This window comes from Channa argus, chromosome 12 (genome assembly GCF_033026475.1).
Source record: "Channa argus isolate prfri chromosome 12, Channa argus male v1.0, whole genome shotgun sequence".
Classification (NCBI taxonomy): domain Eukaryota; kingdom Metazoa; phylum Chordata; class Actinopteri; order Anabantiformes; family Channidae; genus Channa; species Channa argus.
In genome coordinates this window covers 25,038,272-25,062,147 of record NC_090208.1, presented here as the reverse complement: position 1 = coordinate 25,062,147, position 23,876 = coordinate 25,038,272, and the positions used below count along the sequence as shown (strand labels likewise).

Below are 23,876 nucleotides of genomic sequence, written 5' to 3'. Positions count from 1 at the left end.
TCGCTTCAATGCCTAGAGCATGCACAATCTAATTTTACTATGATGCATAGCCCCATCACCTACTTCAGTTTAGTTTGTTCTACATCATCAGCCTTACATACTAGCCCAGTCTGGCAAAACACCTTTCCAAGGGAAGACAGACATGATGTTTAAGTCTGCCCTGCACTCCGGCCTCTAAACCACTTCTTTAGCCAAACCCATGGAGCCACAGTCTGTCATTTCCCCTGTGAAACCCAATTATGCTCCCTGCAAGCCAAAACCATTGAACTGAGGAGCTCTGCACTGCCAGAGATGGTTCAGAATACTTGTGGAGAAGATGAGAGGTAATATGTGTGTGTCACAGAGTGCATGAGCTGACTTGCTCATAAAGACTCAAATTAATTTTCCACTGCCGACCGTTAATCTGCATATGCCCCTGTGCCTAAGACTGCCCCAACTGAAAGGTGGCCTTCCAGGTTTAAAGTCCACCAAGGTCATTGTGATGCACATTGGCGCCCCATACAGAGACCCGCAGATCTCATTCACCTCTAGTGGGTCTTGTTGCATAAGGATTTAATGGACGTAGTAAAACTCTGTAGTATCTAATGTGTGTGTAGCAGACAACCCCTGCAGCCTCATAAAATAAAGTTATATTTTGCTGTTTTCCAGGTGATGAGAGAGGTGTGTGTTAATGGGACTGTAGACTTGGAAGGGGCTGCATCTGGGTCACCGGTGCACAAGCCTGAATTGGAAAAGGTAAACTTGTAAACTAATAGATTAGCCAAATTTTTATCATTGACTGTTGTTTGGTTAATGTTCTCTCTGCAAGCTGATCAAGTAACATCTGTATTTGGTCTCCACAACTCCTGAGAAATATCTGGACCTTTAGCTCATTAATGCATCTGTATATTCACCAACTACTTGCTAATGTTGTTTTTCTGGGCAGGAAGGGCACAGTCATTCTGCATTTCAGCTGAAAAATGGCTACCGGTAGCTGGGTTAATAACTCTGAGACTGAAATGAAATTGTAAAGCTTCAGACTATGAAACTAAAACAAAGTGAAAGCTGCTAAATAATTCCAAAGACAATTTTGTAATGCGTCACTACAGTGCAAGTATTGATTAGAGCAGAAGTACAACTTGGCTAACAAGTGTTAGGAGAAAGCGTAATATATTCACTCTATAATTTTATTATTATGACTTAGATATATAAGCAGATTTGTTGGTGGATTTAAAATTATTAAAATGATATGAAATCAAACACTAGAGCTACATATATTATTGTTTTAGCATGATCATAATGATGCCTTGAGTGCTCCTTTGAGAACATTACATTCCCTTGTCAAGACTGCTGTATCCTGTTTATCATAAAGCAACTATTAATTCACCAACCTGTTCTTCTATGTAAGGAATAAAACAAACACTCCCATAGTAAGAGTCTGCTCAGCTAGCAGCTAAGGCTAGTAGACTGCAAACAAAAGAGGGACCACATTGATGGACAGTAAATTGAGAGGACATGTAATTGAACTAAGTAACATGTCAGATAAAAGATCAAAGTATAAGTAAACAGGTATCAGTCCTTAGTAATTTTACAGTGTGTCCTTTTGCTTTATAGTCTGATTAGCTTGAAAGTTCTTTCAAAGTTCTTTCAACTTTGCACTTTTGAGTACTGCTGGATTTTTCAGAGGTTGGCATTTTATATTTGAAAATTAACAAAGGGAAGAGGAAACAAAAATTAGGAGAAAATGATGCAAGAGAAACAATTTGTGAATTTTCAAATTCCTTTCCAAATAGGGCACACGCTTAATGACTGTGTGGCCGATTTTGAATGTGATTTGGTTGTGATGAATGGTCAGACCTAGTTGTTCCAGGTCAGTGCCAGTCCAGCCTAGTCGGTGCTGATCAAGGTTCATCAGCACCAACAGTGTTTGTAAGATGGTGTGTTAACATTGGAAACATACTGTACAAAGGACATATGTATATTCCCAATTGTAGTAACTGTGGAGGCTCTTTGTTGAGGAACCACTCCCAGGTTGGCATAGAAAACAAAAGACCAGCTTTAGTTATTTATTCATCTGTGATGGGTTACAAATGCTTTTAGGGATTTTTATAATGTATAGTCGTTTGTATTTGTGCGATAAATCTTCGTTGATGTTTTCATTCACTTTGTACTCTTTGTGCATGCACTTTTCTTCTTGTGTATGTGTATGGTGTTCCTGCTGCCAGAAGGCATCGTGTGAAAGGCCAAGTTCAGATGGTGAGGCGACGCACGAGAATGGACACAGCGACTGCAAGGACCAAGGTGAGGGTCCACAGCATCAAGAACATTTGAATGAATATTCAAAGTTGTATTGTTTTCTCGCAGTTTCAGAGTGATTTCAAAATGTCATTATATTATTGGGAAAAATCTTTATTACTTAGAGTTGGACCCACTTTTGCCTTATAAATGTCCTTGATTCTTTGTGGCACCAATTTGATGAGGTGCTGCAAACATTCTTTACAGATTTGGGTGATAGTATGATGATAGAATCAGCTGCACATTCATGATGTAAATATCCCCTTTCAACACTCCCCAAAGGTGCTCTATTGGATACAGGCCTGGTGACTGTGGAGGCCATTTGAGTCCAGTGAACTTATCGTTGTGTTCAAAAAACTAATTACAGACGACATAGCGTGTTATCCTACTGAAAGTAGCCATCAGCTAGTCAGGAAAAACAACAGTACTCAATACCTAAACAGTGATGAATTGGTACTAATTGGTATTACAAAGTGTGCCAAGAAAGTATCCCCCACAACATTACCTAACCAGCATCCATCTATCCGTCATCGAGGGGCTGAAGTCTATCCCAGCTGTCATCGGGGGAGAGTCGGGGTACACTTTGGACAGGTCGCCAGTCTATCTCAGGGCCAACGCAGACGCAACAACGTCTTTTGGTATTGAGCTCTGTTTCTTCCGAGCTTCAGCCACTGTCAATTAGGTCACACATACCTCGGTTATGTTGTTTCTAAGGTCTTAAAAATTTTAAGTCAGCCACTTTTCACACACTTGCTGTTGGTCTATTGGATCACATCACTGTGTCAAATTCTTCTGTTCCCTGTCGCCTGGCAAAAGTTTAAAGAGGCAGCATCGACAGTAAGTTTAGAGATGAGTTTGTTGGAGATTCTAGGTTTAGATTCAAGCCCGGCCTGCTTTATTTTTGTCTGCCTGCAATCAACTGGAAAAACTGAGGATACCCACCTTAAAGCTGCCTTCCTGCCTCCTGCATTTGGGGCAATCTGAGAAAACGTTTGTGAAATTTAATGGAAAAGCAGCAGAACCACTAAACTGCAAATTGCCATAAGTTTCTGCTACAAAACATGGCATTTCACACTCTTAGTTTATCCATGTAGAAGAATCCAGAAATATGAGAAAAAGCATTACACACATTCCAGCTTGTTTTACATGTAAATTTATGTAGGTAGAAAAACAAAAGACAAAGTGATCATTTTCTTTTTAAGAGCAGTGACTATTAAAATAAAGTGATATAAAGGATGTTAAATCTTGCTCTGTTGGTCATAACCCCAACTTGTTCAAGGTGGGCTCAAGCATCCTTTGAAGGCCATATGATATTGACATTCCTTCATAATCTGTGTAATATCTGTGAAGCTTAAAGTTAAACTTTTACCTCAAGAACAGTAGTTTTACAATGCATTCCCAAATTTTGGTCGCATTAGACTCAATACCCATGTCCCAGATCTCCTAACCACTTATGTATCATAACAAATCCTGAGGTTGCATGTCGACAGATTTAACTCTATGACAACTGAACAAACCTTATGATCTGATGAAGACCAACTGCATGTGTTCAACAAAGCTAGTAAGTTATCTTCGAGTTGGCTTTTTTTATGAGGTTTGTGTCTGTTTTACCATCTGTGAATGCTTAGCCATTTAAGAGTGAAATCCCCATCATAAAACACAGCATTTACGCAGTGCCAATAATTCTAACCACAAAACACAATACCGTTACAATAATAGTTAAATTAAATGGTTAATTACATTATCAATATTATTGTTTTGTTAAACCAACTTAGAACGGTTCCCAACCTAGTTCTAAATCTTGAAATATTACAACTGCCTTTCCGTCTCATAATTTAGAAGAGAATCTTGGTGAGCTCTGAAAAGGTCAACCTTTAATAATAATGCAAGAAGCATGATGAATGAGCTTTTGGATTTAATATGGTTTTTCCACAGAGATGTTTTTCCTCTGCTGCACTACAAAACAAACAGATATGATTGAAATAGTCGGGTTATTTACCATTAGTTTGCTCAACAGGCAAACTACCTCTGGGAGAAAAAAAATTAGTTTTATTTGTTATTTGTCATTTGTTAAATAATTTTTTGGGGATTGTCAACTATAATTTAACACTTTCTTTTTATTTTTATGTTTGAAGCTAGTTTCCAAAAAGCAGTTAATTATAAATCTCCAATTCGTTTTTTTATTTGGAGTCAGCATAGAGCTGTGATTCTTGGAGTTGTTGTGTAGTTCATAGCTGTGAAACTATGGGGAATGTAGAAAGGCGATTTACAAAGATCTCTCACTTGAGCTCAGTGTACTTACGTACATTAGATAGCTGATTACTTCTCCAGCAAACTAACCTTTCTGGCCTATTTAGAAAAGTACAGATAAATCATTCAGCACAAAGTAGTTAACATCCTCACCTCCCCGGTCTAAACACAATATACACCATAAGAAGGGAAAAGATGGTTTAAAATCAATCACTGCTATTTTTCAATTTAAAAAATTAACTTGAGCTTTTTTTCCTATCAGTTCCCATTTCAGTGGATAGAGGACGAGGCAAAAAAGTTAAGGAAAGCAATCTGAGAATCTTTCAATCTGAGATCGAAAGAAAATAATCAAGGACATTGCACAAACATTGGGCATAGCCAACACAATGATTTGGAATGTTTTGAAAAAGAAAGAAACCGCTGGTGTACTGAGCAACATAAACAAAACGGGTCGGCCAAAGAAAACCACAAAAGCTGATGACAGATGTGTTGCAGATGAAAACCCCAAAACAACAATCACTGACATCACCAGCAACCTCCACAGAGCAGGATTGAAGATATCACAATCCACAAGTCAAAGAAGACTGTATAAGTAGAAAAATACAAGTGTTATGGACTGCTCAGACCAAGATGGAGTCGTATGTGTGCAGCAACATTTTCTCTATAAATTTACAGAAAAATGACATCAAACCAAATTGAGAGGGGCTTCATTATGCAGCAATAAACAAATGTAAAACACAACACCAACTTAACAAAGGACCTAATCAACACAAAAAAGTGGTAGTTTTTAGACTCAGCAAAGTCAATCACTAGAGTTTAACCCAACTGATAATGTGTCTCACCTGCTAAAGGGGGGACTGAAGCTAGTTACAGCTGCATGCTTTGCTTGCTGTAATGTAGACTTCATTACTACTCCCTTTTACTTTAATTTAAGAAAGATACAAGGTTTATCAGTGAAATAAATATACTAAACTCTTCAGATTTCGTGATCTTAGTCCATCCATTGTTCTCATGCTTCACTCATTCCCTCGATCAGCCATAAAACCCACTTTTTTTTCAATCAGCTACATTCCTTCCATGGCTGGTAACAAAAAGAGCTAATTTACTGGAATCAAATTTACACGATCACAATTTTCCTCATCTCCTTCTCCTGAAGGGGAAACATAATATAATTCCCTTAAAAAAAAAATAAAAATTGAATCACTTTCACATGTGTAAGTGTAATGTGTAATGTGCTTTCACCTTAGACTTGCATTGTGTGTGACATGTGTTTATATACTTTTGTATTACAAGAAAAACCCTGCTACCCAAAATGGCTTCTGATGGTTTCGTATTTAATGAAAGCAGTCTCTGTGGTAGTTGTGACATCACATCAGGAATGACAATGTAGGGTGAAAGAAATGTCATTAGTGTGTTCATTTAAACTATTAACCTAAGTGCTGATTTGTGTAGAGCGGAGGTTATTGTGTGTATTAAAACCAGCTTTGATAATTATGCACAGTATCCCACTTTTTGTGCATGTGTCTAGAGTCACTCTAGTCACTGTTAGCAGCCTTTTCTTCAGTTACCTTTTACTTTCACTTTTGCATCAGTATGGCATCAATGACTGCTTTGTCATCATTTCTTTTTTATTTTCTCACATTGTTGACATAATATCTAAACAAGTGAGACAAGATGAGACTATTTAGACAGAAATTCAGATGTAGCCTCTTGAGATCTGGCTTGTTTTACTTTAGAACTCTTTGCAAATGAATGTACACTGTTAAGTTTCCCTTTCTTATGTTTTTATAGGAACAGGGCCCACTCAAATAACCTTACTTAGACCAGTAGCAATTCTGTGTTTCAAACTGAATTCGGTTCACTAACAAATAATTTTGAACCCACAAGGGTCTTATTAAAACCATTTCAACTGATTATGAAATTACAATTGTTCAAAGTAGAGTTTAATGCTCAATTTAATGTTTTTTGTACAAAATATGGTGTTACAGAATCACCTAAGCATAATTAAATCAACATAAATAAACATGCAACTTCTCTCTTGCTAATTTCCTGTGTTTACATTATGATGGTTGAGCACATTTGCATTGCATAGCAGTGCTTTACTAATTTCCCCCATTAATTTAAAGTCATGAATTAAATTATTTTCCTCCATCTGTTAAAGGAAAAGGAAAGAAGAACTCAAAGTCAGAGCAGAAGACCGGAACAGTGGGGAAGGGTGCAGGGAAGAAAATCACTAAAATCATTGGGCTGGGCAAGAAAAAGCCATCCACAGATGAGCAGACCTCATCAGCAGAGGAAGATGTACCAACATGCGGTAAGATAAAGATCTTAAAGTTATCCTAAATGTCTTAGTCATGTCTCATTGACTTGATAGAAAAGCTGTTATATACTGTAGATGTCCAACAATTGCTTTTGTCATTTCCCAAAAGTAAAAGTACAATATAAAAAGACCGGCATGTTAAATCCATATTTATTTCTGAAAAATGCTATCCATAAGCAGAAACACAGTGGGGCTGCATATAATAAAAACAAGTATAATCAAACTGTCTGCTGGTATATACTTTGAAAGGCTACCTGAATGTGCTGTCCAATAACCGCTGGCGGGAGCGCTGGTGTCGCCTTAAAGACAACCAGCTTCTCCTCCATAAGGATCAGGATGACCTGAAGAGCCACATCGCCTCTCTGCCCCTGCGAGGCTGTGAGGTCAACCCTGGCCTTGATCACAAGCACCCCTTTGCTTTCCGTCTGCTTCGTAACGGCCAAGAAGTGGCTGTACTGGAGGTGGGATTTATGATTTATTTATTTATGAGTGCCATCCATTTCATCTCTTATTTCATCTCTTATATCAACAGATGTGCAGCTCTATATCTAAGTAAGCCACTAAAACTCCACTGTCAAGTATTACATGAAGCAAAAATGTCTGAATCTGCATTAAAACACAGCCACACCACTAAAAGGAAACACAGCTTGTCATGTTTTCCTTCTTTTGTTGTGTGTTTTTGTCTCATGTGGTCAAACGTCTCCTCCACCCACCAGTTAACTTGTCTGTTTTTGATACTGTTGGTGTGTATAATCTTCCTCCATTTGCCATTTTGTTTGTTTTGATTCCATTTCGACTGCACGCTATTCTCTGCTGGACATTTGCTTCCATTCCTTTTCCTTATTAAAATGTATCATTACTAAGCCTTTGAACATGTGGCCTGTTTCTACAACAAAATAAAAAATGCTTAATTTTAACAATTAATATTAATGCGAAAAAAATAAATAAATAAAAATAGGCTGAGCTCTGTTGAAGTTATGTTACATGATTAAACCAAAAGATGCAAGAAGTTGTTAGAGACATACTGCGAACTGCAGTATACTTTCAACTGCAATTTTTGCACAAGCAATAACTTCTTCCAGACAAATGTTTATATTATGTAAGCAGGTTATGTTTCTCGTTACTTCCAGGCCTCCTCTTCTGAAGAGATGGGTCGCTGGTTGGGGGTTTTATTGGCTGAAACAGGCTCCACCACTGATCCAGCCACTCTGCATTATGACTACATTGATGTTGAGACCACTGCCAATGTCATCCAGCTGGCAAAGCAGTCCTTCTGGTCAGGAACACACTTTTTGTGTGTGGTTTTTATTTTATTATTCATGGTTTTTTCCAGTGTGTCCAGTTGTGATATTTAATTAAAATTAGAATCGCAAGGCATCCTTTCTTTTCTCCACTATTACATTTTTAAACCCTAAAAGCTCAATGCTGATGGGGTTTTAGTGAAGCAGCAAATGAGAGGAATTTGGCAAATTCTTCCATGACATAACTGTGATGTTCGGGCGACTGTGGCACAGAAGGTTGCTGCAAGACACTTTACCCCAACTTAGTTTCTCCTGATGAGTGTTGGCCAGCTGCATCGCAGCTCCCCCATTGGAGTGTGTGGGTGTGTGTGTGTGTGTGTGTGTGTGTGTGTGTGTGAGTTTAAATTGGTAAATAGGAATATCGCTTTGAGTGCCAATAGGTAGAAAAGCGCAGACCATTTACCATAATTTGCAATATTTAAAGCAATATCACAGCTTCCAGTGAAAAATGCCCCAGCATTCTCTCTCCTTCAAACCAGCACATGATAAAGTAGCTATTGTGCAATTTCTCCACAATGATCAAATAATTAAATTAAACATTCAATTAAACAACTTATTTCTTCCACCTCTGCACTGAGCTCTCTTCAAACAATAAATCCTTTTCCCCTGCCTTGTTTAGGATATACTAAATATTTCAAATACTTTGCTGGTTAGTGGTATTTTTCCACCCTCAAAAGTCCCAAGTGCCGTGGAGTAGTATGTATCTTTATCTATTTTTTGTCATTTAATTGTGTTTTGGGTGGGTCAGGGGCAGTTGAGGAATGGCAAACCAACTCAAAAAGTACAGCTTAGGTTTCCAAAAATGAGGCACTTTTACAGCATTAAGTAACCAAGACTCAGTGAGTCTGAGCTAAGTGTGGGTTTATTATAAACAGTATTTAGTAATGCTTTAAATTACAACCCACATCACATAATACCACCAACATGTATAACTGAAAAACTGAATTGTATGAAAATAAACCAAATGACCAGGTCACTGTGATGTTGCTGAATGCGGTAACAGTAATAGTACCTTAACATACATTTTCGCTCCTCTTTCTCAAGTCCTAGTCACTAGTCTCTGTCAAATGAACCACATGGCCTGACTAAAGAATCAGAACATGAAAATGATGTAGTGATGACACTATGATCATTTTACAGATAAGTACTATTTGTAAATACCGATCAACAAGTCACTGGCCCAGTTAAACTCTTCAGAGTCATAAGATTAGAAACTTCAACCCCACTTCAAAAAAAGTTGGGACAATGTGCAAAACATAAATAACAATATAATGCAAGGATTTGCAAATCTCATCAACCTTTATTGTTTTCATAATAGAACATAAACATTATATCAGATGTCGAAACTGAGACATTTTACCATTTTATGGAAAATATTAGCTCATTTTGATAGTAGCAACACATTTCAAAAAAGTTGGAAAAGGGTGATGTGTAAAACTGAGTCTGTACAAAAACAACTGTCTGTAAATGTCTGGGAAGCAAGGAGACCAGTTACTGGAGTTTTAAGAGAGGAATGTTGTCCCATTCTTGTCTGATGCAGGATTCTAGCTGCTCAACAGTCCTGGGACTTTGTTGCAAGATTGTATGTTTTATGATGCACCAAATGTTTTTTGGACTGCAGCCAGGCCAGTTCAGCACCCGGACTCTTTTCCTGCGAAGCCATACTGTTGTGATCGATGCAGGATGTGGTTTAACATTTTCTTGCTGAAATATTTCAGTCCTTCCCTGAAAGAGACGTTGTGTGGATGGGAGCATATGTTTCTCTAAAACGTCTATGTACTTTTCAGCATTGATGGAGCCTTTCCAGATGTGTAAGCTGCCCACGCCATACGCACTAATGCACCTCAACACCATCACAGATGCAGGCTTTTTAATTGTTCGCTGACAACAAGCTGGATGGTCTCTTTGCTCTTTAGTGTGCAGGACACGACGTCAATGGTTTCCAAAAAGAGTTTAAAATTATGATTAACTCTGACCATATAGCAGTTTTCCATTTTGCCTCAGACCATTTTAAATGAGCTTTCTCCTGTTTTTGGATCATATTCACATATGGCTTCTTCTTTACATGATACAGCTTTAACTTTCAATTGTGGATTGCACAGTGAGCTGTGTTCACAGACAGGGATTTCTGGAAGTGTTCCTGAGCCCATGCAGTGATGTCCAGTAGAGATTGGTGAGATTTGCGAATCATTGCATTCTGTTTTATTTACGTGTTACACATCATCCCCACTTTTTTGAATTGGGGTTGTAATTTTAAATATTAGCTTACTACAGCTGTCTTTACAGCTGTATCAACGATCAACAGCTTTCGGCTTGTCCCTTCAGGAGTCGCTACAGCCGAACGTGTTCCACACGTTTATTTGTCATGATAATAAACCAATCAACAATCAAACAAATCAATCAATAAAAGTCTTTACTTACTTTCTTACTTAGTCTTTACTTAGTAACTAACTCTAGCCTGTTGAACATATAAACTTCTGGCAATGTCAGGACAAATCAGCCTGGAATTGCATTTTACAAATGTAACACTCAGGTGGAGATTGCACTAGAGAGAAGTGCCAGCATAGGAGAAATCTGGTTTGATTTTAGTGTGAAGTTAGCGCCCACAGGAGGCACAACATGATAGAAAACCTGTGAAACAGTGTTTTGCTTACAGCTTAGAGCGCACACACATAAAAAGGACCTTGTACTAGGGAGCTTGCAGGATGTCCGGATAATGTCAACAGCGTCTGACTCTGACATTTGTGTTATTGGACAAAGTCAGGAGGATTCCAATGCGTATGTGAAAGGGGCTTCTGTTTGTCAGAACAAAAGCTGGAAAAAATCCCGGTGTACTTCAGCCTCAATCACCAACCTGCAGCTGAACCCCAGCTCCTTTGTTCTTGTTTTTCTTTTTGTGAACACCTCGTAAAAATGTTTTTAGAGAATAAACTTACATTTTCTTTGTTCTTGGTGGTTGATTTCACCTCTCCTTCACTTGTAGTAACATTTCTGAGCTGCAGCAGCAGTGGGACTCAAACAGTTACGGTGGGTGGGTAACAGACAGAAACAGAACTGTCCAATCACAGTAGGAACATTCAGGGACATTAAACACACACATTCATATTTCCAGCACACATGAAGTATATGGAATAATTCATAATTAATTAAATACAGCTTTTGCAATCATATCATAATGACATGAATAGCACAGGCCTAAGTAGAGTTAACAATGGTTAATGCATGTTTACTTTACTATTTACATGTTGGTTTATTTTTTGCCTCCTTTCTCTGGGTAATTGGAAGACTATTGATCAGCCACCACTGCTGCTGTCATTTCGCCACTGAATAAAAATGATTGAGTCTTGATTCATGAAAAACCAATTTCAGAACCCCTGTTCATCAGAAAAACAAAAGAAAAGTCATATGTACACACACTTTAAACAATTAAAAAATTACCTATTAATAAAAAATGAACATGGCCTGTTTCAGATGTTTCAGAAATAGCTATAGCACAGAACCAGCCCCTGTCAGAATAGATCTTAGGGTAAATAATGGCTTGAAATCTATCTTGGTGTTACTGGATGTGACTACTTGATTTGATGCAATAGATCATGATTTTTTTATTTAAGCACATTTGGAACTCAGTCAGACCTTACTTCCAGTTAGTAAATGTCTAATGTTAGTAAATGTCTAAGGCACAAATTTTAGGGCCAATTTTTATATGCTTCCACGACGTAGAAATATTGGTATTAGTGTATCAAAGCACATTATAAACAATCTTATGTTGTGTCATCTGACTATAAACAAACTCATCATATGTCATCTGATGATCTAAGCTCTATGGACAGGCTGATAAACTGTGCTAATTAAAAAATTAGGTCCCTTTAAACAAAGACAGACTGTATGTCCTTGTTTAGGTTATCTAATAGCCATCTATAAACTGTACCCAAATTGAGGTCCAGGTCTTGAGGGAGAAGGAGGGAGATTTTTCCATTTGCCCCCCCTTTATAGAATGAACTACTAGATTACATAAAGTAGGAACTACTGTTTCTGTATTAAAAAAAAAAAAAAGCCTCAAAAAAGACCCTCATAACTTTTATTTTTTTCTCTGGCTTGTGAATAACTGGGTTTAAAGACATTTTCTGCTTTTATTCGTGTGCTGGCCAAGGACTTGTTTAATTTATTTTATTTTATTTATTTATTTATTTTATATTAAAAGTCTGTTTAAGTCAATTTGGACTACCTGTTGTTCTGTTTATCTATTATTTTATTTTATTATTTTATTTACTTTGTACATGTTGAATACTATTGATGAAGTTGATGGAAGTTCTTTGTTTCAAAGTTGAGGATTACTTTTATTAATTCTCAACATATTTTCCTCATAGTTTCACCAGTAAGCGTGCAGTCTCACCTAACCCATACCTAGACAACCCATTCAATGGCTACGCCTGTCCCACTGGAATGGCTCTGCACTATGATGATGTTCCCATTAATGGAATGGTAAGGACAAAAGCATGAAAACCTTTTCCTTTCACTGGTTGGTGCAACTAGTCTGAACAAATAAAAAGTAAACATTCACCACATGTTCACTTTAGCAGCTGTTTTGAGCTTTTAAATCGTAACATGATCTTCATCTTTGTGGTTTGTGATAGCATCCTACTTCCTACTGTGAAAACTGTAAAAACTTTAGTGATTTATCAACTTCTATAATGTAACCCATCAGACTTTAAAGAGGAGGCTATTAAATAGCTGTGATCAATATCACAGTAGTAGAGTAGGAACATGTATAATATTAGTGTCGTTCCCCTATAATGTCATACATAGCAATAACATTTATGTTACCTAACTGACATTATATTACCATTTCTCACCTCTGTTCTCCGTATATTTTTATTTTCTGTTATATTTTGTGTGTCTCCTCTCCTCTCCTCTCCTTTCCACTGCTCTCACATGCTTGCCTGGTCTAACCAAGGAGCCAGAGGTGCAATACTCCAGTCCCAGCACAGGGGGGCACCAAATAAAAGAGGAGGTCCACTATGGGAATGCTGACCTCTATGAAAACGTACCCTCACCCAAACTGGCTACTCGCTATCATCCCAAACCTCCCTCTTCCTCTGCTTCCTCTTCCTCCTCATCTACCAGTCTCTACAAAACTCCTGTATCTAAAATGTCTTCTAAGTTCCTCAATGCTGATTCTAAAACTAAAGGCGCTGCTCAGGTGACTAACACTCTTCTGTTTTGCCCTAATGCTTCCTGTCATCTTTTTCAAAGTTCTCTGTGTTCTCTGTTTTCTTCTAGTATGTTGTAGGATTCTTTTTTGTGTTTTCACTTTGCTTCACCAGTTCCTGGTAGTCTAGTGTCTAGATGTCTTTTTAAAAGAACATGTCCCTATAGGATTGTTTAAAAAAAATGCCAATATGCTTTGGAACTGAAGGCATTACTGAAAAATTATTTGATTGATTCAAATGTGACTTAATTGGACATGACCAGGAAAATAAGCTACAGTACGGGGCTTAACATTAAGGCTTGCCCCAGGGCAAGTAAACTCTATGATGAGGCAAATGGAAAACAGCATGCAGTTGCCTAATTGGGCAAGTAAAAAATACATAAGACTATCTGCCATGTTTTCCAAACATTGATTTTTGTCTGTGGCCTAGGTACAAGTCAGTTATAATCACATTTCATTGTGAAGCTGCATGCAGTGTGTTTTGCATGTCATTTCCAGGGAACCAGATCATTTTATTTTTTTATGTTATGCTATCCTACCTCTGTTTACCAACTTCAACATAACCTAATGAAGCATAACATAATAATGAATAACGTCGACCGATTTACAACTTACATCAGCTTTATAAAGAATCATTGTGTCCTTCATAAACTTATAGATAAGCTTCAACTGTCAGTCAAATTTGTACTGTGTGAACTATCTGTGTTTAGAAAATATTTAAGGAGTAGCAACACATTTTAATGATTTTTTTTGTGCTGATTGAAGCTATTTCTAGTTAAAACAGAACTGAAAAGTGTGTTGACAAACAGACTCAGCCGGAGTAGAAAGAAGATTTCTAAACTTTATCCTTAGGTAGGTTATATTAAAAGTGCCACAGAAGTATAGCTATGCTGCAGTTAACAATAATGAGTGGAGAAATAATTAATGAGATGTTTCTTGCTATCAATAAAATACAATACTACAATAATGTAATTTTAAATGTCACCAATAAGGTAGCTAGTAAATTGAAACAGATTCAGGTTTTGCCTCGATGGGAGGAGGATTGATGAACAAAGTACAGCAGCTCTTCCAGACGTGATCTGTGTCAACACCACCAACACTTAAACTCCATAAGTTTACAAACAACAACATCCATAAAGGGGGGGGGGCTTTCCCAGCTGTCATTGGGCAACCTGGACAGGTCTCCAGACAGACAACCATTCATGCTCACATTTAAAACTACAGTCAATTTATAGTCACCAATTAACCTAACATACATGTCTTTGGACTGTGGGAAGAAGCTGGTGTACCCAGAAGAAGCCCACACAAACATGGGGAGAACATGCAAACTCCACACAGTAAAGGGAAACCTGTGAGAAACCCCAGCGTTTTCACTGCTTGTATTTTGTGTGTAGTAAATGATCAGCATGTTTTAAGTATACACTGTAAATAGCACTATATGTGTATATGTAATTGTTTGCGTTCGTTTTTATGTGGTTGTTGCATATAGTGTATTTCCTTCCTCTCCTTTACCAACCAAGAACATTGGTTGTTTGTCTAATTTATATTTTTACTGCCCTGCTCTATGTGCCACCCTGCCTCCATGGTCACATAAGACGCCACATGGTGTTGAATAGAGCTTCATCTCCTCTCCAGTTTTGATGTGAGTGCTGTGTGTGGCGTTGCCAAGCAGTGTTAACATCGTCTTCATTAACCACAAAGTACCACTGCACTAAGAAGAAGTAGATTTTCTCCCATTGACATGTACAACAGACTGCAGTGAGTACTGTGACTGGCCTGTCAAGCCAAAGTCACTGTACTATACTAGTATGTGGTCAAGTCACATTTAATGTTGAGTGCATTTAAAAACAATTATTAAGTAAATAAGTATTTACTAAAGGCCTTTACAGAGGGAAAATAAAATGCAGGCCAGTTAAAGGCACAGTGGGCGACTGTGGCGCAGGAAGGTAGAGCGGTTGTCCACTAACACCACAGTTGTTGGTCACATGTCGAAGTGTCCTTGAGCAAGACACTGAACCCCAACTTAGTTGCTCCCGGTTAATGTTGGCCAGCTGCATAGCAGCTCCTCCATTGGTGTGTGTGTGTGTGTGTGTATAAGTGATTTTGAGTGTGAATGGGTGAATAAGAAGCAGTGTAAAGTGCTTTGAGTGCCAATAGGTAGAAAGGCGCTATATAAGTGCAGAATATTTACCATTTACCATTTAAAAACAAGACAAAAAAATACAAATCAAAATTCAGAAAAGCACAATCTGTTTTCCTGGTAACTAATTGACTTCTATATAGAAAACGTTGCTACAATCTGGACAAGCAACAAGGTGCAAGACTGTCTCTGGGAGAATTAAACTTTTTTATTTTTGCCGTTTGGCTCCAGTACCCGCGTGACCCTTAACAGGATAAACACACTCACATTCACATCTATGGGCAATTTAGAGCAAAACGGTCAGAGCTGGCAGGTGGAATTGCACCAGGGACTGCTGTGAGGCAACAGAGCTCACCTCTCCACCACTATGCTGTGCTGCGAAAAACATGCCACCTACAGCTGTCTGTACAGCTGTATCAAAAGTTGTCATAGGATTCCAAATATCACTTTGTAGTCAAAAACATGCCACTCATTGTGATAAATCCAACTTTAAAACTCTCCTCAGCATTATGGAGCTTTTTAGCACCTTTAGCTTAACTGCCACAAAGGTATCAGTTAGCTAAAAACCTCCAAGCATCAAAGCCAGACTTCAATAAAAGTTTTTATCATTTTTATCCACCTACAAAAAGCTTTGAAATCAGCACTTCTCTGCTTTGCTATAATGTGCTAGTGGGTTTTAAGAGTCATTTAATGCATTTTTTGCAGATGGTTAAGGACATATACTAGGATATAATAGGATATATATGTAGTTATGGGTTATTATATTTTCTGCAATATTTTAGTTATTTTAACAATATTTCTCCTCCTTATTCTTCTTATAATGAAGCTGAAAGGAAAGAAGGGAACAACAACCAGTGGGACATCAAATAAAAAGACGGATTCAAAGAAGCTGTTCAAGAAGAATGAAGTCAATGGGACAAATGGCACAGCATCTCTGAAACGCAACAACTCAAGTAAGTAGCAACAATGTCATTAAGTAAATATTGTATATCATAAATATTATTTTCTGTATTATCCTATTACGTTGATACTGGAATATTATTAAAATAAAAACTTTTGAGAGTAGTCCACCTTTTCCTAGTCAGTTCTTGTCCTGTCAGTGAGCAGCAGACAGTGTGTCTGGCTCCCCAGTCCCAGCCTCACCACCACTGATTGCTTTCTAGACAAACTCCACAGCAATTTGGAAAATCCAGGATGTCCAAATTACAGTTGGTTAAAGTAGGGGGGAGTAAATAAATCAGAACCCTTAAACCTATCTCTACATTCTCAATGTGACGCACACAGGCAAGACTTGCCTAACAGACGTGGTAGCAGAAGCAAGGCCCTGATAATTTGAAGAGGGTCACTGTGGTCATTGTTAATCTTTGTGGTTCACACTAATGTTTGTTTGTTTGTTTTTTGCCTGATGTGTAAACGAGGACCTCTTGTAACGTCTTGTGTAACTCGTCTTTCCTGCAAATCTCAAGCTGTAAATACCAAATATGTGTTGGATTTTAGAGCAGGCCACACAGAAGGAATGTCTTCCTGTGGCGGCCAGCAGTGCACTTACAGTGCACTTAGTATGAGTCTAACACCGAAAGTGCTCCTATGTATCACCAGCACGTCGTGCAGAGGACGGGAGCCATTCTTAATTATTCCTCGCACCTTAGATAGCATCTTTCTCCTTGACACTGCTGTTAACGTGACCAGCTCCATCCCCACAATGTCACTTGTCCTTCTTATCAGTTTATTGGGTCTGTCTGTGTCTGCAGCTCTCAGTCCACTGCCCCAGCGCACAGCAGCAAACAGAATTGCACTGGCAACCACAGACTCATAAAACATCCTTATCATGGCTCCATAGATGTTAAAGGAGCTGAGCCTCCTCACAAAATAGAGGCTACCCTGGCCCTTTTTGTCGAGGGCTTCAGTGTTCTTAGACCAGTCATATTTATTGTCAATAAACATTCCCAGGAACTTATTATTCTCCACAACGTCCACACTGTGACCCTGGATAGAAAGTGGAGCCACCAGTGCCTTGTCCCTCCTCAGATCCATAACCAGTTCCTTTTTATTTTTCACACTGAGATGCAGACGGCTCTGCTCACAACCATGTAACAAAGTTATCCACCACAGTCCTGTATTCAGACTCACCACCCTTACTGAAACATCCAAGTATGTGCCGCATCCACCTTCAGAAACCTTGTGTAGGTGGCATAACTGTCTGGTAGCTGAAGTCAATGGTGTAAAGAATAAAGAGGAACTCAGAGGGGACTGCCCCCTTGTGGGGACCCAGTGTTACTCACCACTCTGTCTGGCACACGGTGGTGCTAACGTACATACTGTGGTCTGCCAGTCACATAGTCAATAATCCAGGACACAGTGGGAGGATCTACCTGCAACGCTGTCAATTTCCAGATTCCTCTTGTAGCAGTCTTTTGCTTCAGAGATCTTCATCTTTTTGTCCTTGTGGAAATCTCTCAGCTCCTCCCTACTGTTCCTTTTTCTTTAGATGTATAATGTTACCCATGTTGTCTTATTGTTACAGCTAACACTTTGATATCCAAGCTACAGATATGGTCCTTGGTTGTAATACGACCAGAATTGGTCATTAACAAAATCTGTTGTTAACAAAAACAGTGAGCCCCCTCTTTTTCACTTACCGTAATCCCTCAGTGGAGACGTTGTGGTCAGGAAATCTGTGTGTAGCCATGACTCTAAAAAAAAATCATCCAACTACACTCCCGGTATTCCGTCTGACTCTGGGCTAATCCAGTTAGTTCATCCATCTTGTTCCCCAGTGATCTGACATTGCCTATGATAACACAGGGGAGCCGCCACATGAATCCCTTCCTCTGTAAAAGTCTCTTTTTATTCTCAGACTGGGATCTTTTCCTCCGCCATAGCGACCCTTTCCTTCTCCATCCCCGGTGTGTTTTCCTCCAAAGTGGAGCTGGCAGTTCCCCCATCTCCGTAGCCAGGCCGTTTACATGTGGTGTTGTTGAGGGACTACGACCAAGTGGAAGAATAAAAACAGCAATATATTGTATAAAATATAAGAAACAAATTTAAAATGACAAAAAAATAAGAAAAACAGGAAAATACCGGTAGGAGCAACTGAAACAGGCTACATGGACCTCAGCACATGTGCACAAACATATATATATGAGCACACACCTTGGGGAAGATCCAGTGTTGAGAAAGAGGGATGTAGTATTTCTCGAGTCTGGCATACTGCTTTCTGTTGGACAAAAAGTCATGTCTCCAGAGCTAGAGGAAGTGAGCAGTCCTCACATTACTTAGTATGTTGTGCTGTACATCAGGGACAAGGTTATTGAAAGCATATTGTCCAGGTGCTTTTAAAACATCATGCAGGCCAGAGTTAATAGTTGGGTGTGGATTTCAGCATGAGTCTTTTAACGCATTTTTGAATTAGAGAGGTTACTCATGACTACTGGAAAACGATCACATGGGATGGGGGATGGTAGATGAAAGAAACCTTTCCTCTTTTGTCTGTCTGTCAACAATTCCAGATTTGTAATTTTTTCCATTAATTACCATAATCAATAAACATTTCACAGGAACAGACTAATGGACAAACATGTTAAAAGGTCTTTTTCAGTGACAGATAATAAGAGCCATGATCATCTTTTTTTTCCCTTTATACTGTTGGTTTGATGACTTGCCATGAAAAAAAAAATAATTCAGACTACACAGGCAATGCACCATCACATAAAATAACTCTTTTTCAGTGGGGGTTAATCCAACTCTTGCCTACCCAAATGTATTTGGAAAAGTAAAGAACAAAAGAGAGTGCAAAATAATTAGCATGTCCACAGTCTCCCATAACAGTTCACTGAGCAATTAATTACAGCATTTTATTTACATTTATTTACCTGTATACATTCTATTTAGGTCAAGATTTCAACAACCTCAGATACTTAAAGTTCAGTAAATGTAAAACATTCAACTTGAACTGTAGTTCTTAAAATACCGATGTGAGGAATCATCATTTTGACACTGGAAATGCAATCAGAAAGCGTTATATGACTCAGGCCCTCCACCATACTTAGTGCTCTGCATCAATCTTTGTTTTGCAGATGAGGAGCAGTGCAAGTATGGCAAGAACCGTGTGGAAGCTGATGCCAAGCTACTTCAGGCCAAGGAGGAAGAGCTGATGAAGAAGAAACAGGAGATTAGGCACTATTTAACCCAGCTGAAGATGGAGAGGAGAGACCTGCGAGCTGCGGTGGAGGCCGCTGCTGGTAAGAGAATGTGCTCATCATTGATTAAGAACGTATGTCTGACAATTAAATAAGCATGAAGGTGAAATCTTTGGGAAAAGAACATTCTCCAACATGTCGTTTAACATGTCAGGCAGACGTTTACTATTGTGATAATTCTCTTCATTAGGAAAACGTTCACACACTTCCCTGTCAGAGCAACTAAAGAAGGTAGAGGAAGACTGCAGGCAGAAGGAGGAAGAGCGGGTGAACCTGGAGCTTGAGTTGACGGAGGTGAAAGAGAGCTTGAAGAAGGCCCTGAGCGGAGGAGTCACCTTGGGACTCACCATCGAGCCAAAAGCTGGCTCTTCCCATCTCCAGGTCAGCGCTCCTATACGTGCTTGTGGTTCCTTTTTAATACTTTATTGTTTATTGTTTTACTGAACAATTGTATAGTATTTTGTAAATAGAAGCAAATGTAACGTTCGATACAGCAAAATAAGATAAAAGACAAGTAACGTTTTGCTGGATTATTCCAAAATTAGCTCATTTGCGTGTATCCTGATTGAATATAGAAGTAGCATCCACCAAAGATGAAGATGAAAAGGTGCATATTAGGATTACTGACTCCACCTAGTCCCGCCCAGCTGAATATTTTGCACTTTATCAAATTCATTTTGCCTCAGTGGTGAAAAAAATGCCAGCAGGCCGCAGTGTTTAGTTCAGAATTAAGTGACTCAATGATTTTAACCTAAAAGCACGAGACTGTTAGAATTACATAAACAGCAATAAAGACACAGCCTTTACGCCACATTTTATGGGTAGAGCCTTTCAAAAAAAGTAATGTGCATAGAAATACAAATAGAGGCTGAAACTTTGTGCCCCCAGAGCTCTTGATTACTGAGTGCAAAACTAAACACTAAGTTTAAGTGCCAACTTCAGGCTGGAGTTGAACTCAGGCTACCATGTAAACGCTTAAGCATGCCTGAGTAGTAATTGTCTGTGGGATTGCTTGGTAATTGTCAGCTCAACTAGGACACATTTATATGCCATGAAACTTCAAAGAAAGTTTGCTCTTCTCATGCCTCTTTAATGCTATACCGTATATCTTTCACTACAGGACCTTGTTGGTGTGCGAATACAGTACTGCGGGTATATTACATTACAATAGGAATTTGAGATATGTGCATGAACGAGGTGCCGTAACTATGAGCTATTAGCTGTCCACATCTGGATAGCACACATCTAACCCATGGCTCTTGCAAAACTGCTCAAGTTGCATCAAGAAGTTTTAGCAGTGGCTTTGACTGGTGAACAACCTGGCTAACATTTTATGTACACAGCCTCTTTTGTCTCAGCTGAAAAAGCTGGTAACTCTTTCAAATGTTATCTTTGTGGCCTCCCTGACTAGTCCTCTTCTTGCACTCTGTTCAAACACCCACTAACAGCAGCCACCAAAAAAAGTTTAACTCTTTTCCCTGTGTGCGTAGTCCCCCTCGATGTTGCGACGGACCAAGGAGTCTTCTCCCTTTTCCAGTTGCGACACCAGTGACACAGAATCATGCTCCTTGCCAGTCAACAGTGCCTCACTGCTTCGTCGGCAGCAGGGAGGACAGAAGGCTTCACCAGCTCGAGGACACGTCCTCAGGAAGGCCAAGGTGAGAGACTGGCTGCTGCAATGGTAGCATCTGTAGCAGACATGTGGACTTGAGATATCTGATAGTCATAGATCAGAGAGGAGAAACTAGAACTAAAGCACTGAACTACTACACACTTACTTTAGGTGCTTTGCATCAATCCATCACATACAAAATGTATTTACAAATACATGCAAAATGCGTTGGAATATGCAAATTAAGTGTGTTTCTCTGTGTTTTGCAGGAGTGGGAGCAGAAGAACGGCACATAAACCAGTCAACTCCTCACATCTTACACTCCTTAATTTCTTTTTTCTTTTTAAGAAATTGTGTAAATATTTATTTAAAACTGTTCATACAGTCACAGAGCATTGAAGACATAAGCATAGCATGCACATGAACCACAAGTGTCTGGTTTCAGTATATTGTAAGTACCACGGCATTAAAGACGTAGCAACATTTTTAACTTTTATACTATTGAGCATGCTCAGTGTATTAAGTTGTGTTGTCCGCTATACTTTCTATTTAAGCAACCACTGCTCAATTATTTTCCCTCTAAATCAGTTCCAGCAGTTTAATTTCAACAAGCTCAACGGTCAAAACCAAATATTTATTTGTAAATGTTTAAAGGAAATACTAGCTTCCCTTAGTTTATTTATGATGTATTTAAAGGTTTTTGTAGAATTTGTGGACACATTCCCATTTCCTACACCGTATTGGTCCTCATTCAGCAACAGCCAACAATGGTGCATATGTAAAAATTGCAATAATCAATCTGCAACACACAAGCTGAGAACAATGCAGCTTCTTTATAAGAAAGGATTTGAACAAGCAGAATTGTTATTACGATTATCTGAAATAACAGATACCTACAGATGTGTATGGCAGTGAGAGCCGTTACCATGTTCTGCTGACAAGGAGAATTTACACAATCCGGGGACATGTGCACAAAATGCTTTTATTCTTACTAGAAGCATAACTGGAGACTGTTATGCAACCCGCCCCCAGCTGTGCTGTAACGGTCCCAAGGCCCGGTAGAAATTCGGGAGGGTTGTGTCAGGAAGGGCATCCGGCGTAATAAATGTGCCAAATCGGCATGCGGACAAATGATCCGCTCTGGTGACCCTGAACTCATGGGATAAGCCGAAAGGACAAAAACAAACCAAAAAAATAGAATAGAGACAAGTGTATAACCAGAGCAGACTTGTTATTGTTGAGTCAGTCAAACAACATTTTTACACACAGAAAGTGAATCAGTTACAGTTTGTATTGCCCGTTTGGTAGGAATTTTACCACTGTCCATATTCCTCACAGATAAACTAATTCACAGATACATTATATCTGAACAATAGTCTATACCATTTGGAGATATGGGTTTTAAATTTTTCTTACAATTGTTTAAAAAAAAAACGCATTTATTTTTTAGCAGAGAGTAACTCACACCTATCCATGGAACAGCATGACAACGAATGTCCATATAGTTTGAACCTTTAAAATTGCGGGTCTATGCTGAGGTTACTACATGGTTAATCAAATATTTGTGGCCAAAATACTTAAATCAAAGTTTTGGTCAACCGCGTTTATATTAGAGATAAGATTAGAGATGTGTGTAATTTCACAATATTACATTTAAGCAGAGACTGTTAAGGGATAGTAGAATATTTGACAGCATTCTGGTCTGTTCAGGCAGGGGAGACTCTTACTAGTTGACACTTGACAGAAAAAGGACATGGAGGCATGTTTGTAGGCAGCTGTCATAACAGCACAGAATTTGGAGGGTAACATATCGGTGCATAAACTCATCATAGATGTGGTCACACTATAGAACAGCTAGCTCAACATTGCTGGAGCAACACCAAGCAGCTGCTGCTGAGCTATGTGACCAAAACACTGGACCCAGCCACCACTAATGATACTGCTGAAAAACATAACCGTGGTGCTTTGCCGTGAGCGTCAACATACAGTCAAAGCGCGGCACAGTGCAAGGAGGACTCCACCACAAGCACTCAAATACATAAAGCCATACAGAAGGATCTTTTTTACTTTATTATCAATACCATTAAAAAATCTGATACTGTATCGCAAGTCTTGTCAGTTTCGTACCGGAGTTTCTGGTATCGTTACATTTCTATTGCCTTTAACAATAAAAGCATAGTTGCTGAAAGAGCTCAGACACTGTCTCCCATTAGCTTTTTAATCTAATAACTATAGAGCACATTTTTTGGGGTATAAAAAAACTCTAGTAAATTACTTTTTATATAATCAGATACACAATCCAATGAAAATATCTAAAATCTTATCTGAGATATCTTCTTAATTTTTGTGCACTTCATATTCTGTGGGACCAAAAACCTGACACACTTTTGACATAGGCACCCTGCCAGCATCATGTGTCATCGGAGTGAACAGGCCACCATTTTGGAGCATTCTATCCAGTCCTCAACAACACATCCATGGGTTGCACCTCACTGTTTCAGAGTTCCCTTGCTTAAGAGTTAATGGGCTTCTGGGAGTAGACATTAAGTGCAACGATTGGAGGCTATCAAT

General features: G+C 38.7%; 1 protein-coding gene across 5 annotated transcripts in view; it reads left to right on the top strand.

Moving 5' to 3' along the window:
* The window catches only part of afap1 (actin filament associated protein 1), a 100,617-nt gene extending 78,112 nt beyond the window's left edge, over positions 1-22,505 (top strand). For 4 of the 5 annotated variants that reach the window (XM_067524858.1, XM_067524861.1, XM_067524857.1 and 1 more), the window contains 12 exons: positions 649-735; positions 2,205-2,280; positions 6,686-6,838; positions 7,094-7,305; positions 7,975-8,120; positions 12,513-12,627; positions 13,100-13,345; positions 16,321-16,447; positions 19,571-19,735; positions 19,884-20,074; positions 21,184-21,351; positions 21,575-22,505. In XM_067524858.1, the coding sequence (XP_067380959.1) occupies positions 649-735; positions 2,205-2,280; positions 6,686-6,838; positions 7,094-7,305; positions 7,975-8,120; positions 12,513-12,627; positions 13,100-13,345; positions 16,321-16,447; positions 19,571-19,735; positions 19,884-20,074; positions 21,184-21,351; positions 21,575-21,601 (1,713 nt within the window). In that variant the 3' untranslated portion in view covers positions 21,602-22,505. The remainder of the gene's footprint in view (positions 1-648; positions 736-2,204; positions 2,281-6,685; positions 6,839-7,093; positions 7,306-7,974; positions 8,121-12,512; positions 12,628-13,099; positions 13,346-16,320; positions 16,448-19,570; positions 19,736-19,883; positions 20,075-21,183; positions 21,352-21,574) is intronic. The other variant, XM_067524859.1, reaches the window with a different exon arrangement.
* The last annotated feature ends 1,371 nt before the right edge of the window (positions 22,506-23,876 follow it).